The sequence below is a fragment of the Motacilla alba genome, chromosome 10 (genome assembly GCF_015832195.1).
Source record: "Motacilla alba alba isolate MOTALB_02 chromosome 10, Motacilla_alba_V1.0_pri, whole genome shotgun sequence".
In the NCBI taxonomy this organism is placed as follows: Eukaryota; Metazoa; Chordata; class Aves; order Passeriformes; family Motacillidae; genus Motacilla; species Motacilla alba.
This window is the reverse complement of record NC_052025.1, coordinates 18,539,200-18,555,509: the sequence shown is the minus strand read 5'-3', so window position 1 is coordinate 18,555,509 and position 16,310 is coordinate 18,539,200. Positions and strand designations below refer to the sequence as shown.

Sequence of the window (16,310 nt, the reverse complement as noted above, 5' to 3'; positions counted from 1 at the left end):
CCTGGCTGGGAATAGCTAAAGCCATGGACACGTGCAAGAGACAGGAAAGTTTGCAGTGAGGCAGAGAAGTGAGTTCATTTTCACAAGTGAAGAGGAACTTCAGCTCCCCCAAACACCCATCACCTTTCTGTACCTTTCAAAGTTCCACATTTAACTCCAGGTGTCATTTTCATCCTAAAAATACCCACAAAATCCCTCAGCCTTCTGCACTCTCAGTTGCTGCATACTGCAGTGGGTATTTTCTACACAGATATTTAAAAGAAGTGATTTGTAGTGACCGCTGCCCCTGTGAAGTCACCATCCCTGCCAAAACTGAGTGACACTTTCAATGCCCTGCTTTTCAGTAAGTTGGGATTGCAGGCAGCAGTTACCCAAAATCATTAAACACAGATTAAGTATAACCATGGGTTGTTTTTTTTTTTCCTGTGCTGTATAGTCAACTAAACATTACATCAATTAATTTATTAAAATGAACGTATTTCAGTGAATTTGTCCATTTTATGTGAAACGTTAGCCAGATTTCAAAGCATAAGCAGGTCTAATTATCCTCTTAAGAAAACTATTTTATTTTTGCTCAGATGTTCAGCACTTCTGGTTTTACTTTGAAATGTTGATCTATCTAGCAAATTAATCTTAAAATATTCATGTCCTAATTAAAATCAATTTGTGTTGCAGTTTGTCATAATGAGTTAACATGTAACTTTATTTTGTAGAAGGAAAAATGCTAATTAATTTTCCATTAGAAAAATGTGAAATGAGGATTTCACTTTGGAATTTTCATTTCCTTGTGCCATTGGCAGCAGGAACATTCTTCCACCAGCAGTGCAGGTGAGGAGCTGTGTAACCCCCAAAACTGCACAGGTTGACTCAGCTGTGCCAAGGATTCTGAGCTGCAAACAACTAAACAGCTGTTTTTGAATATCTTTCACAATCCCAGAGCGAGATGGGTTGATAATAACTTGTTATCACTGCTAGAACACACCTGACATCCCACAGGGGCTTTGGGAGTCCCACTTCAGAGCTTTCTGAGCTAATTAACATCCCAGTCTGTGTTGTACAGTCAGGCTGCTGCTGAAGAAAGCAGCATTAGGCCTTGTTTTACAGCTCTCCAAAAATGATTGAGACATTTAAAAGGTGCTTGGATTTGGATCTCACATCTTCACGAGAGTCTCTCTGTCAGTCCACAACCAGGTTGTTTAAATCAGGGAGAAGAACCATTTTGTCATCCCTCTGTGCTGACATTCCAGAGGGCATCATCCCATTTCCCAGAGACAAGGGGAGCTCCTGTGGTGGGAACCCCTCTGCCAGCTCTGCCTGTGTGCACCAAAGTGTGACCTGGTCCCTTTGCCAGCAGCTCTGTTTGGATCACAGATCTTGCCCTGATCCATCAGTATGCCATGGAGCAGAACAAATCAGCTCCTCTTCAAAGGAAGTCCTTTGAGAATTCCATTTTTTGTACATACAAACCCCAGCCTTCATCAAGGTGGTGTTGCCTATCTCCATCTCAAAGAGGCCATAAAGCAGTGCCTGGAGCTGCTTTATGCAGGGCGCTGGAAGGGAATAAGGGTGTGGCCTGTCCAGGAGCCTGGGCTGACAGATCAGTTCATTTTTGCTGTCTGTGATAGCAGGGTTCTGCTTTCCTTCTCTCTTTGTGTATTCTTTCCATCCTGGCTGTGTATTGTGTTTAGTTTTATCTCTTTCACTTAGGAACTGTTCTGTTTAGCACACAGTGTGAAAGCCAAACCCAGCTTTATCCACTCCTACAGATAAGTCCATAGTCTATAGAAACACAAGCAGAAAACAATACTCTGCTCTTGTAAGAGCAGAGGATGGCATATTATATAAAAGCCAATGAATCACAGCTCAGGATTTCAATCTGTGGCTGATTCACAGTCAGGATAGATTGAGGTCACCTGCAGAGACTACTTTTGAGAAAGTGAGAGAGGCTGAAGTGGTGAAACAGCTGCATAATTCAGGGAAGTGCCTTAATCACTTTTTTGACATCGCTATTATTTACCAGGATCCAAGTCCAGTTCCATTTGTTACACTCTTTGCAAAGATGGACTGTATGTTTTATCTTGTTTTGAAAATACATCTGTTTTTGTCAGGGAACACAGCCAATAAGAGCCCAGAAATGAAACATTTCATTCGTTACTGAGCAGAGCTTTCCATCAACTTTAACGTTAAAGATTTCCAATAATTTGGTGGGAGGTTGAAGATCTACATGTCTATTAGTTTCCTGTCACTGTGCTTCGGAAGTGAGAAGATGACTCTGGAAAGAAATTGAGAGTTTCTTTTCTTCCACCTTCATTCAGGTGGACACACAGGGAGAGGTGCTGATTTTGTTGGGGTGCAGCAGATTTGTTAAATAGCTCTCAGTCAAACAGATATATAACATACATAAATATAAATATAGATAAAATCCTTGGAAACCAGATCAGTCCCAGCCACTCACTTGTGGCTGCTACTCACTGAATTTTCCTAAGTTTTGCTTGTTCTCTTCCTCTCCTAATGACCCCTCTTCTCTGTTGTGTCTCTCCTCTTGTAACCCTTCCATACTTCCCTTCAATAATTGCAATCTTCTGACTATATTAGCTCCACTTGCCAGCAGAAAAATGGATTTTGATGTGACTTTTTCCTATTGTTTTTACTCCTGGGATGCAAGCAAAACGGGCTCAAACACTTTTCCTGCTTTCCAGAGGAATTTTGCTTCATCAAAGAAAAACTGTTGTAATTAATTTTATCTCTTAATTGCTAAATGTTGAGTGCTGTGATTTTCTCCCATTCCTTTTGAAGAGGCTGCAGTAAAGTGCCTTGTGTTTGCAGTGTGTCCCAGTGGGAAGTTTGGGAAGGACTGTGCCGAGGTGTGTCAGTGCACTGAGAACGGGACCTGCAACCCCATCGACGGCTCGTGCCAGTGCTTCCCGGGCTGGATAGGGATGGACTGCTCCCAGAGTAAGCAAAGGGGCCTTTCTCCACCTCTGCCTTCAAATATCCTGTTTCTGTGTTTGTTTAATGCTTTCTGAAAGTTAAAGACACATTCTGGGGAAATCCCTGTTGTATTACAGCCAGTGCCTTACTCTCTTTAAAGTGGATTTCTATTAATTAATCTAAGTTAGCTTTGGATTGAATTAATTTCTGCATTTGGAGTTTGCAGAAGCCCTGACTGGCTTTCATTCCAGGAAAGGGAGGTCACAAGCTCTTATCAGAAAAGAAAGCTCCATGCTCCCTTTTAATTTCCAGCTGGATTCCTTTTTATTTATTTTTTTGAAATAATTTTCTTTCAGCTATTACATTTAGACATTATTAACCAGTAAATGTTTTCATGTACCAAATCCCTAGAATCGAGAAATTAGGTAGCTGAAATATTTCTATTAAATGTAATTTAATTGTAAAAGTCAATGTGGCCTTGTAGGGATGAAGGATTTCTTTCTGAAAATTGCCCAGGTAGAAGATTGGCATTTGCTGATCCCAAAGTGTCATTTCCTGAGAGCATCCCTTAATTGAAGCCAGATCACAGAGGGAGGCAATATCCGATCATTCAGAAATGTTACTTCATATTCAGGATACAACTAGCATATTAGACAGCATTCCAGAGTAAAATATATTAAACTCCAAGTGATAAAGCAGGAATCGGATAAAAACAGACGGCTGTAATTTTGCTTTTATTGTGTGTCTTCCACAGGCAGAATATTGCTGTCACTCAAAAACAGCAGAAAAAAAAGAGGAAAAAAAGACAGAAAGCTGCACATATTCCTCATTATATTTAGCCATCTAATTGGGAAATGTCTGTTAGTGTCTGTTAACCTTGGAAAAAACGTGGTTTTCCTTACAGAGCAAGGCAGGCCAGGTCAGCAGGAGCAGTTTAGCAGGCAGCACCTGGCTGTGGGCGCTCTGGGTTCTGCGTGAGCAGAGGGGGACGTGGCTCTTTGCTCAGTTACTCCTTGCACACAAAGGGAACCTCTCCCAAGGTGACCCTGTCCCACTCCAGGCTCCCAGGGCACCTGGCCTACCCTCCTGGGCTATTTCTGGCCCTGTGCTCCCGTTAACCTGGAATGACCTGGACTTGGAGCTGCTCAGGAGATAATTTTAGCTCCGACTCCAGAGCCAGTTCTGGATTCACTAACAGCCCCTGCAGCTCTGCCTTAGAACAGCATTGGAAAAGTATTTCTGGTTGCTTATAGCACAAACACTTCAGGCCAAATCCTGCTCAGTTTTACATTGTGTGAGTCCAGTGACCTTTTGTTTGATTTACGTCATGGCAGGGTTTTTTTGGCCATTTATTCTGGCTTTAGAGGTGTCTGTCAAATGCCAGAAACTTCCATTTATCATCCATGGAGCCATTGGCATCCATGGAAATAGGCCCGGTGTCTGTACTTTCAGGTTTCCTGGGAACTGTGCCTTATTAATTCATGTCTTTAGCAGGAAGCAATGGAAAGTGCTTTTTAAAGCAAAAATATAGTTGTTATATTGAAGGCCTATCATAATTTCGGATCTTTTAGTCTGGCACTAATAACTGTAACTTACTGCATTCATTTTTGGAGGGAGGCTTACAATAACTTTTTTTAATGTATTAATATTGTACTTGTTGAAATATAAAATAGACCCAGAGATTTTAATTTAATATTAGCCCCCCAACAACAATAGCAATCTGAATTTGTGGATGGGAATTCATACTGGAAGAAGTTTTCTTTACATTTTTTTCATGATTGGAGTAGCACTCTGTGCTTCAAATGAATGTGGTAATTTTAGTGGTTGATTGCATAGCAAAGTAAACCTGAATAGCTGGGCTTTATTATGCAAGAATTCCAGCATGTCAAAAAGAAAATTAAATTACCTCCGTATCTTGCAACCCTGCGGAAATTGTTCTCACAGGTTGTGCCAGGGAGGCATGGAGAGTGGCCACAGCACAGAGTGGGGTCGTGTCGAGGGTCACTGGTTCACTGCAGCAAAGACTTGATCCTGCCTCCTGCCCCACACAGAGATCATGGAGTCACTGAATCCTGGAATGGTTTGGGTTGGAAGGGACCTTGAAGCCCATCGCATTCCACCCCTGTCCATGGGCAGGGACACCTTCCACCATCCCAGGTTGCTCCAAGCCCCAGGGTCCAACCTGGCCTTGGACACTTCAGGGTTCGGGCAGCCACAGCTGCTCTGCGCACCCTGTGCCAGGACCTCACCACCCTCCCAGGGAACAATTCCTCCCCAATGTCCCATCTATCCCTGCCCCCTGTGCTCTGTCCCTCCATCCCTTGTCCCAGGTCCTCTCCAGCTCTCCTGGAGCCCCTTTAGGCCCTGGAAGGGGCTCTGAGCTCACCCTGGAGCCTTCCCTTCTCCAAACTGAACATTCCCATCTCTCCCAGCCTGGCTCCAGAGCAGAGGGGCTCCAGCCTTTGCAGCATCTCTGTGGCCTCTGGACTTGCTCCAGCAGCTCCAAATCCATCTGCTGTTGTTCCCCAGGGCTGGAGGCAGCTCTGCAGGTGGGTCTCACCTGAACAGGGCAAAGGGGCAAAATGCCCTCCATCGACCTGCTGTGAGAAATCCCTGTGCCAGGGAGAGGTTACAGGGTGGCACCAGGCTTTGGAGAGCAATTGGTGGCTTGAAAGGACCAGCCACTGTCCAGGGAGGACTGGTCACTGTCCAGGGAGGACTGGTCGCTGTCCAGGGAGGACTGGTCACTGTCCAGGGAGGACTGGTCGCTGTCCAGGGAGGACTGGTCGCTGTCCAGGAGTCACTGCCAAGTTCAGCAGTGCGAGGTTCTGCCTTTGCTGATGTCTCACAGGTTCTCCCTTTATTGTTGCTCCCCCACAGCTCTAACGCAGTATCGTTGCTTTCTTTTTTGTCAGCTGACAAATGTTTTTTATTTTCATAGCTTGTCCCACTGGTTTTTGGGGCCCTGATTGCTTTCATTCATGCAACTGCCACAACGGAGCACTGTGCAGCCCCTACGATGGAGAATGTAGATGTACCCATGGTTGGACGGGGCTCTACTGCACTCAGCGTAAGCCTTTCAGAGACAGGGAATCTGTCAAAGTATGTGCTGCTACCTCGTGTCTCTTCCAAGTATTGCAGTTTTCCCTGGAAAACCACATGCTCCTTACTCCTGATAACCTCACTTCACCCCTAAGAAAACAGTCCTGAAGCTTTCCAAAGTTTTTTATGCCTTTGGCACTCGGTAAAGGAGGGGAAAATCATTTAGATTATTGATTCATTGTTAGAATTTGCGCAGTCAGTGTCCCTGCTTGTTAATGCCCCAGTATTTATGGTCTGCTTTAGGAAAATGGTAGAGATTTCTCACCCTAGTGCCAAATTACCGGTATGAAAGAGGAGATCCAATTCTGGTGAGCCTTTTAAGAAGGTTCTTTCACTTGCAAATAATTGATTGATCCCTGGTCTTCCAGAGAGTTTCTGTTTAGCATCTTCTTTCACTTCTTGAAAATGTAGTTTGTATAGATGGGTCAAGTTTTCATTCTTCTGAAACACTTAAGAGGCAATTCTGTAAAGATGAGAAACATTACTTCAAGAAAATTGTCTGTCACAGTATCTCTGCATTTAGACCATCAAATAAATGTCATTAAATATACAGAGGCTGAAAATCCATAGATTTATACGCCCACGTACTTTGTGCTGATAACACATCTGAGTTTGACTTTCAGCTTATTTCTTACTCTTTCCTTGTTCTGCTCGCTGAAAGGTTGCCCGGCTGCCTTTTATGGGAAGAACTGTGCCAACGTGTGCCAGTGCCAGAACGGAGCCGACTGTGACCACATCACCGGGCAGTGCACGTGCAGGACGGGCTTTACAGGCAAACAGTGTGAGCAGAGTAAGTACCAGCCACCTCAGGCCCCCCTTGCTCCAGAGAGGGGGGCATGTTTCAGAATTCCTGCACGAGCTGGCTCTTAAATGAAGTGTTGATGTCAGCAGGACAATGACCTCAGGCACCTTATATAATCCATAGGGAGGAGAGGACGCCTCTGGAAAAGTGAGCAGTCTAAGCATAAAGAAATTCAGTGAATCCCTGCAAACTGGGCCTTTCATTCCCAGGCTAAAGTTAGGTGAGAGAAAGCAAATCACTGCACTCTGCTGACTGGATGGGGCCTTCCCTAACAACTTGTACCTCACTAATACACACCCAGCCCTAAAGCTGCCTCAGGCCATGCTGAGAGCAGCAGCCCCAGGTTTCCCAGTGCATGAAGACAGAAGGGTTAAAAGGAACAAATCCTTTCTGCTCTCTGCCTTCCAAACAATATTGGGGTTACGGGGCTTTCCCACAGAAGTTATGATGTAGACATGGACCAAATAAAGATTCATCTTTACAATGAAAGCAGATCAAGGGAAACAAGGTTGCTTGCCATTTTGGGAAGAGTCTGTGTTTAGCTTGAGCAGTGAGTGTTTCCCAATGAACCTCAATTCACGTGCAAGGGATCTGGAATGTCTTCCTGGAATTGTTGTCCATGTCCCACTGGAATGTTTAGCAGGCTGTGCCAAATGGCTTCCTAGAAGAGCACAGAATGAGGGTCCTGGAAACTGGATGTGCTCTGTGTGTGTGTGTTTGTCCAGGGCAGTAATTCACGAGGACATTCTTACCCGCGTACTGGGGCTCTAAACACAGGTGAAATCCACCTCATCTTCCCAAGGCATTAATTCCACAGGGTTCCCTCATTTTTTATGGCAGTAAGGTAATTCAATAACATTCCTGCCAAATTTGCAAGGGAAGGTTTTTTAACTGTAGCTTGCTTCAGGGATCTTTATGGAAGTATTTGTACACGTAACTTAATTCATAAATATGTTTTTGCACACATTGAGCAAATTGAGCACACACTTTGCATTGAGCAAAGTGAATATCTCAGGGCCAAATTTATGTGCTCTTGGGGGATTGCACATGGCACCACTTTAACTCTGTAAGTGGCCAGCTTCTTGGAATTTGGTGACACTCTTCACTGCAGCCACAATCAAAATAGGAAACTAAAGAATGCCACAAAGAACTGCACAATAGCAGATTTTGTACAAGGAGCTGCTTTATGATTTGACCCCTCTATAAAGCCTGAGGCTTTCTTTTCTATCCAAACTACAAATGTATTTATTTACTTGTTTTTCTACTGTTTAATCTAAAAGAATCTCTTCATTAAGGCTCCTTCCTTCTCCAAATCCTGCTGAATGGGCAGTCACACTGCATTGCAGATGAAATGCTTAATTGCAGGCATCATTTCTGTGGTGCAGTCCCAAAATTTAGGCCTTATTCATTTTAAGTAGGCTGCAGGCTAATAAAAGAATGAGCATTAATTGTAATAATTTTATTTTTTTCTTTGTTCGAGTACCAACAGATTAAATATACAATTCTAATACACACTGCAAATCAATAAACAGATACTGGCTGTGGTTCTGTACGTAACATTAAATTTTGGCTACCAGAAGCTACTTTGAGGCTGACATTGGGGAGGTGTTGTCATGCAATGAAAAACATTTGCAGTGACACACAGGGAGTCACATGTTGGACAATATACTCCACAGGATCATAGCAAGGGTGCATGTTTTCAGTAATGCAGCTTCTCCGTGGAAGTAAGTGACAGACATTGTTTCTTTCAATTTATTCTTGAACAGTGCTTCCAGAAGTACAGTAAGCTGCCTACAGATTTATTGTAATAGCCCATCATGGTAATTGCATGAATAAATTTCTCAGCTGGACATTCATGAAGTCTTTGATTGAAACACAAAGACAGGATAGAAATTCTTTCTGTATTAGGAACCCTGACACTGAAGCAGAGCAAATCAAACCATTCAGATGCTCAGTTCTGAAATTCCACCTGCAATATTCTATTCCTAGTCTATTCTATCCTATTCTATTTCCTACTCATCCCTGCCAGTGCCCATCCTGGGCATGAGGGATGAGTAGGAAAGCATGTGGGGTTTGTTTGGTAAAGGCTGTTGGGTTCATATAAAGGTTCATTAAAACTTTTCTTTGCAACTCCCCCCCCCCCAAAAAAAAAAAAAAACAGGTAGATTGGTGAAGAATGCTGAGCTCTGTTGTCTGCAACTTCTGAGCTCAAGCTCTGTTAAACTCTGAACATTTGTAATATACATCAAGTCTTCTAAAGCCTTTGTACCTCTCATTGATTTCACTCTTTGAATTTTCCAGAAAGTTACAGCTTAATAAGCAAAAAACTGCACATAGAATGTATTGAGCTCCTGCTTTAGACTAATAATAATTTCACATTAGGGTGTTATCCTAGAGATCCTAAAACCAGGGAGACTTCTCTACTGAATTTCCCATGGCAAGTGTTGTGCCCATTCCCAAAACCAGTAGAATTCTTTCCAATGTTTTTCTTTGGCTCCCCAGAGTGCTCTCCAGGAACATTTGGTTATGGTTGCAAACAATTGTGTGAGTGCATGAACAATGCAACGTGTGACCACGTCACAGGCACTTGCTACTGCAGTCCAGGCTTCAAAGGAATCCGATGTGATCAAGGTACAGTGGAATTCTCTCTATAAAATCCCTCTCTCCCTCTCTCTCTCCCCCTCTCCAATGACGTACTTAAAAAAATACAGCGTTTCAAAAATGAAATGCACGATTCAATTTACAGTGTGTTATGAATTACTTTTAACAGCGGCTCTTATGATGGAAGAATTAAACCCCTATACTAAAATTAGCCCTGCTCTTGGATCAGAGAGGCACTCAGTGGGAGCAATCATTGGAATTATTATTCTCCTTCTAATTATTATGGTCTTGCTGGCACTCTTTGTGTGGTATCGACGGAAACAGAAGGAGAAGGGCCATGACATGCCAAGTGTATCTTACACTCCAGCCATGAGGATGACTAATACAGATTACTCACTTTCTGGTAAGGGTCTTTTTATGTTAATCAAATCCAGACTCATATTCCTGTCTGTTGGGGAAATACAAGTTTCTGTGATGTGTAACATGTGTCATTGAGCCTCAAAAATAATGACACTTCCATTCTTCCTCAGAATGCCATGATCTTTAAGCACGTAAATGGGACAGGAAAGCAAATATAAAACTGATTTAAGCTGTTTTCTGTGTGGAAGTTGATACGGGATATTCCTAGGCAGGAAATATGCTGCATGGAATTTTGAGTCATGCATTCCTGTTGCAATGCAGAGGTGTTTCCCTTTGTGAAACCTTGGGAAGCCTTTTTTGGTTTGAGGAATGGGATTGGCTGGGTCAGTCATAAGGTTTTGGTTTTGTCTGTGCTGCAGCTTGTGATTTGAGGTGTCTGTTGTCACTCTCTGCTGTGTGCAGACCACTCTTTGTCATGTAGACAGCTGGTGGGAATCATCTTCCCAGGAGCAGAGGAAAGCAGGAGAGGGGAAGAGGAAGGCTCTTCAGGATCAAAGCATTCTTCCTTCTTTCTTATCCTCTGCTCCTGCTGTGGAGGGCAGCTTTTATTGACAGATTGTCTAAATTTTGGAGGATGTGATCTCCTTTTCAATGCTGTCATTCTTAATCATTCCTCTCTGGCCAATATCAGGGACGATGCCAGGCAGGAGATGGCTTTACTTCCTTCTGGTTTCTCCAGTGTCTCAGTGGGGATCTTCTCAGAGTTTACTGCTCTCTGACTTGTTCTCTTCCTTTTAAATGGCTGAAACTCCAAGTCCAGGTAAATACAATCCCCTGGGGCAGGCAGAGGTTGGCCCAGCAGCTCTTCTTCCCCAGGCCTGCAGTGGCTTTTTCTTTCTGCTTTCTGCTTTAAATGTACGAGGCCCCTTGGCTTCTCTGCTGTCTCGGGGGGACACGGCTGGAAGCTTCTTATGGACTTGTCTGCCAAGGATGTGCCTGGAAGGAGCCTCTCCCATTAAGCCAATGACAGTGATGCCTGGCTGCTGTAATACCTGGAACTTCATCATGGAGCTTCTCATGGCAAGGTGACTTCAGTCCTCGTGCCAGAGACGTTTTTCTGCCATGGTGTGTCCCACATCATGGGCTCTCTGCTGAACACCATTGACTAGTTTCACATCTAGACCACTCAGTAGAACATTGCTTCTGATAGCTACAAATGGGGGGAGAAATTATCATGGAGCTCCATTCATTCCTTCTTATTTTTTAATTTTAGCTTTGCTGGCTGTTGCTTAAGCTGCCCATCCTAAATAGCTGTGGGATCACATCCCTGATCTGCACTGAACCTGGGATCTCTTTTGGTCCTTGGACTGGGAGATAGTTCTTGCCCTTGTGGCATTGCTGCTCTGTGTCAGTCAGTTTGTAAAAACACTGAATACCAGGTCCTCACAAACTCAAACAGCACCAGGTCAGGGGGGTTTCGTGGGCTTCTCTAGAAAGGATTTGGATAATGGTTCTTACCTGTTCCCCTCAGTCAGTGATGGGGATGCAGAGCCTGGGCCTTTTCTTTCCTCTTACTTCCTTTGTGCAGTCCTTCTAGCAATAGGAATTGTATCACTCAGGAAGCTGCAGCAGAGCAGGGTCAGGCATCTCTTTCTGGAGGTCACAAGGACAGTTTTCTTCCTCCTCCCCCTTGGAAAACTCTGCCATCTGAGCTTGCAGAGGAAAATTAAGAAGATAGAAACACACTGCTCCATCTTCATCTCATTATAAATTGCCTGCAGGTACCAGCATTGTTTCAAGTTTTGGGTTTTGCCCTTTTTAGAAGGGCATTTTCAAATTCTAGACAAGTGCTTCTGAAAACTCCCTGCCAGATCCTGACTGTCCTCCGGTACATTCCCCTGCTGAGACTTTCAGTAAGTGCCCCAAGTTTGGCCTTACCAATGCTGCTTCTCTTCCATGGAGCAGAGAGGCAGGAAAAGGTGCTGTTTGCACTTCCCTCAGCAGGAAGTGGAGAGGTGGATACTGAGACAAGCTCACAGAAAAAGAGTATGTGGCTGGCAAGACAACATGTGTGTGTCTGAGGGCAGGTGTATTACAGACGATGCTGAAGGACAGCAGTGATGCCTCAGGTTTTAGCTTTTCTATTTTTCAGGTTCTGTGCTGCTTCAGTGTGTGGTTCTGAGCTTCACATTATGGGATGGTGAGCTCTCTTCACAGAGTAGGGAGACAAAACAATTCCTTCTCTAGCTGGGGACCAAGGACAAATGAGCCAAATCTCAGACCCAAGAGCACAAACAAGGTGGACTGAAGAGAGAAAAACAAGAAGCATGGGACTGCATAACCTAAAGCTATAATTGGACAATTAACTCCAAGATGCAAATGGAGCAGAACTGATCAAATGAGAGACCCCGTGCCCAGTCGTGCATTTTGTGACCATTTTGGTCCATCTTGGGTGCAGCCCTGCCTGGGCTCTTGTGCTGCCCAAGGTGGATCCATTGAGGCCTCCTAGTAAATCTCTGATTTATTCTTTAACTCCATCTAGCCTCTGTTCTAGCTCAGCCTTCACAAGGCATCAGCAGCAATATTGCACCGAGGGAACAGGGATTCCAAGCTTCACCTGCAGGTTTGCTTGTGGATTAAAGGCAGAACACCATGGAGATGTGCTTGTCCAATGGATATAATCCCATGTAAACCCATGTACTTTGGCAAGAATTGCTGGATGGCTGCAACATCCAGCCCTCTGTGGGCTGTGACATTATGGCTCTCCTGAATCACCAGTTGTTCTCTTGCCTGTTTACTCTTATTTGGGTAATGGTGGTGTTGTTTCTGAATAGAGTCACATATACAGATCCCTAGCTCCTGGAGGCAGCAATTTCCTCCAGCACATTTATTTCTGGAGGATGTTTTTGGTCTTTACGTCCTCAGCTCCTGTGAGGCTGATAATCCATGCACATGTGTGAGAGAGATTATGAGGAAAGGAAACCCCCTGGGCAGCCCTTGGACTCTTTTGCATTTGTGGATGAAGGATGTGGCAGCAAAACACACACTTTGCCCAGGAGCCAGAGGAGAAGAAAACCACCCGTGCTGGGAGGGCTTATCCACAGCACATGGATCCAAGAGCAAACTTTCCCAAATAAGCCTGAAATCAAAATGGTGCTCCCCAGCCTGAGAGCGGTGCACTACATCCAAAAAAGATTTTAAAGAGCAGGTTGTTTAGTTCAAGGAGATGGGGCCAGAAGGGAAAACTGTGTGGTAGTGCTGGAGAACAGAAGAGATTTCTTAGTGGGACTTTCACAAAGACTTTGATTATGGGCTGAAGTGATGTTTGAGGTCTTATCAAGGTCTTAGCAAGCTTTCTGGTATGGGTGAATCCTCTGTGGAGAGCCAAGAGCTAAGCAAAGCTTAACACAAATAAAGCATCATGGATCCTGAAGCCTAGACAAGACACTTCCAGAAATGATCTGCAGATGATGGGTGGTGGGAGGTGGCAGAGTGAACCCTCCTGTTTGGAGCCTTCAGCCGTCTCCCTGACACCGTGTGGGCAGAGAAGACCCACACAAAGAGAAGGAAGCAGCTCCATTTAGCAGTTGAGAAGTCTGGGTTTGTATTTACTGCAGAGTGCTCACTTATTCCCTTTTTTGTGGCTGGGCTGGTGCCCAGTTTCCACAATACTGTCCTGCAGGATGGTCTCTGTGGCACCCCAGAGCCCAGGCTCAGAGCAGGAGCTCTGCCTAATTCCCTTTCCTTTAGGCATTTAAATCTTTTCTTACTGTTCAGACCAGAATAAAATTCTCACCTTTGGGAAGAGAGAGATTTTTTGTGGGTTGGCTTTTTTTGGTGGTTTTTTTGTTTTGGTTTTGTTTTGTTTTGTTTTTTTAACAGGGATAGCTTTAGATTTGAATTTGATGTATTTCCAGCCAGCAGTTACAAGAGCTTCATGAATAAATGTGTAGAAAATGGACTGTGCTATCAAGGTAAATCAGCCTGGGTGGCTACTTAAGTATCGACCAGAGAGAACTGGAAGGAGTAATTCTGAGTTCAGGGTGCTGCGTGCAAGGGGGGGAAGAAAAGGATTTTGGGGGATGTGTACAAGCTCAGAGTCATTAATTCAACACTGTGCTAAGAAGTAAAGCACTCTGGTAGAGTTTTATTTCAGCTCATTTTGGGTGCAGAGAACAAGCTCCAGCCAGCTGAGCTGGGTGAGAATTCATGCTGTCTCAGGTGGCTCCCAGTGACATCGGTGGACACCTCAAATCCCACACAGAGCCACAGGGTCCTGGCTCCTCCTTCTAGCCGGTCCTTGCCCACAGCCAGTGGGTAAGGGAGGGGAGAAGGCAGAGCTGACTCCACCAACACTTTCAGAGCAGAAAGACACAGATCCAAGTGTCCTGTTTAACTGGGACTGTGAGCTGTGGGGAGGGAGGACGGGCCCTTGAGCCAAGCCCCCCGAGCAGGATCAAGGCTGTCTTGGTGGGGAGCACACGCTGACATGAGGGGTGGGTTCCAGCCCCAGTTCCCACTGGCAGACCCCCAGAGAGATGTGTTTCCTGTTAGTTTGATTGTAAATGTCACGGAGTTGTAACTGAGGGAGATGGCAGAGCCCTGGCAGCCTGGCTGACAGATGTTCAATGCAAAGACTTCGGCTCTGGAATCACATCCTGATCTGAGATCATTTGTCAGCAGCAGCTCTGGAAAACAGCTGGGACTCAAAGGCTCTGCACTTACCACAAAACAGAGCTGACCTCGAAAATCTCTTTGCATGTTTCAGCAGAAAAGCAGTGCTTGGTCAGAGCTGCACATGCAGGAGCAGCTTCCCCCGAGCCCTGAGCCACAGCCCTTATGTAAGAGACACCCTGCAGATAAAGCCACTTCTTGGAAACAGGATATTCTGCAGTAAATTAGGCTCAATCTAGATCTCCACAAGATGTCAGCAAAGCAAAGTGCATGTTCAGAGTGAGGCGAATGCAGAGGGCAAGGAGAGGAGGTGATGGTGGCTGGGGACCCCAGGCCCCTGTCCTTCCTCACCCAGCGCTGCCAGCCTCCAGTATAGGTGGTGATGGGCTCGAGCAGCCAGCCCAGCACTTCATTACCCTTTGACATGAAGGTGTTCCCCATGACCAACCTCTCTGCCTGCAGTTTGAGCCCATCCTTTAGCAAAGCCCATTCATTTGCTCCTTCCAGGGCCTCGTTGTTTAAATGGTGCTGCTCCAGTTGAAATTTTCCATCTTTTCTCCTGATGGTACTTTGAAATACATATCTATTTGTTATGCAGCTGGAACCAGATTGGGATTGATGTTTTCATTAGAACTGCCACTATAAATATGATGCCTTTCTTGGTAAATTATTCTGCTTGGTAAATGTGTTTATAACTTAAATTGAGTAAATAGATAAAATGTCTCTGAGCATACAATATAACTGCCTATGTTTGCCTTTCAGGGCTCCAGCTTTGGTTTTTGAAAAGCCTTTGCACACAATAGAAAACGTTTTAGACTCCTTGGTACAGTTATAGCACCTTGATTTCTAACATTACTCCTGGTTTTGTAACAAAAAGGTTTCATTTGTTTAAACTGCAAGACTGCCCAGGGGCTCTTCCATAGGTTAAACCAAGGAGGCAGCTGTGTTGCAGCCCATGCATTTCCTGAGTTTTGCCTCCCTCCCCTCACCTGCAAAGCAGCTGGATTGTCAGGAATGACTTTAATAACACCTTCAAGAAGATAACACTGTATTATTTAAGTATTTTGGTTTTTTTTCTCTAATGTTTAATGCTAGTAGTCAAGAGCTTCACACCATAATGCAGGATAGATTGCATCTGCAGATGTTTTAGAACACCCAGTACTCCAACAAAGATTTCTAAACTAGATTGTCTCTACCATATTTTCAGTTTCTTAAGAACTGTTGTGGCTTCCAAAGTATTTTGTGCTGACTTGTTTTCTTCCCAGATATATCCCAGGGTAGCAGCAGTGTTCATTGTTTTTCCAATCCAAGCTACCACACTCTCTCATGTGGGGTGACTTCACGCTTCTTTCCCAGTAATCTGGATGGAAACAGCTCCTGTAAGGTAGATATTACCCCACCCCACTGTAGCAATGTTCTTATCAGTTCAAGGAAATCAACCAAAGCAATGCCTCTGGGGCCCTGTTGTCTGCCAGCACTATTTCAAACTCCAGGGTAGCATTCCTAATGTCCCAGACACTGAAAGGTTGGATTTCCCCTCCCTGTATCTTCCCATTCTCTGGGAATAGGAACTGGAGTCTCATGCTGTCTGGGTCAGCAAGGCTTGGTGTCTTAGCAACTCTGAGGTATGTTTGCTTTTCAGAAGAGATAAATAACTCAATAAATATAATTATCCATTAACACAACACCAGTAAATCAATGAAGCATCAATCAGTAATCTCTCTTTGCTGTTTGATTGTTTCCCACATCAGACACACGAATTCCCTGCTGGCACAGACAAGCAGAAAGATGCAAGAAGGTACCTGGAGTGCTTTTGAGGGCTCATGCAGGGACATTCTGG

The 16,310-nt window shown here is 44.5% G+C and overlaps 1 protein-coding gene across 6 annotated transcripts in view; it reads left to right on the top strand.

Annotated features, from left to right (window-relative positions):
• Positions 1–16,310, top strand: part of MEGF11 (multiple EGF like domains 11) — a 254,203-nt gene that overhangs the window by 218,786 nt on the left and 19,107 nt on the right. For 4 of the 6 annotated variants that reach the window (XM_038146753.1, XM_038146755.1, XM_038146754.1 and 1 more), the window contains exons 17-22: positions 2,827–2,955; positions 5,873–6,001; positions 6,695–6,823; positions 9,338–9,466; positions 9,606–9,839; positions 15,736–15,854. In XM_038146753.1, the coding sequence (XP_038002681.1) occupies positions 2,827–2,955; positions 5,873–6,001; positions 6,695–6,823; positions 9,338–9,466; positions 9,606–9,839; positions 15,736–15,854 (869 nt within the window). The remainder of the gene's footprint in view (positions 1–2,826; positions 2,956–5,872; positions 6,002–6,694; positions 6,824–9,337; positions 9,467–9,605; positions 9,840–15,735; positions 15,855–16,310) is intronic. The other 2 variants (XM_038146756.1, XM_038146757.1) reach the window with 1 other exon arrangement.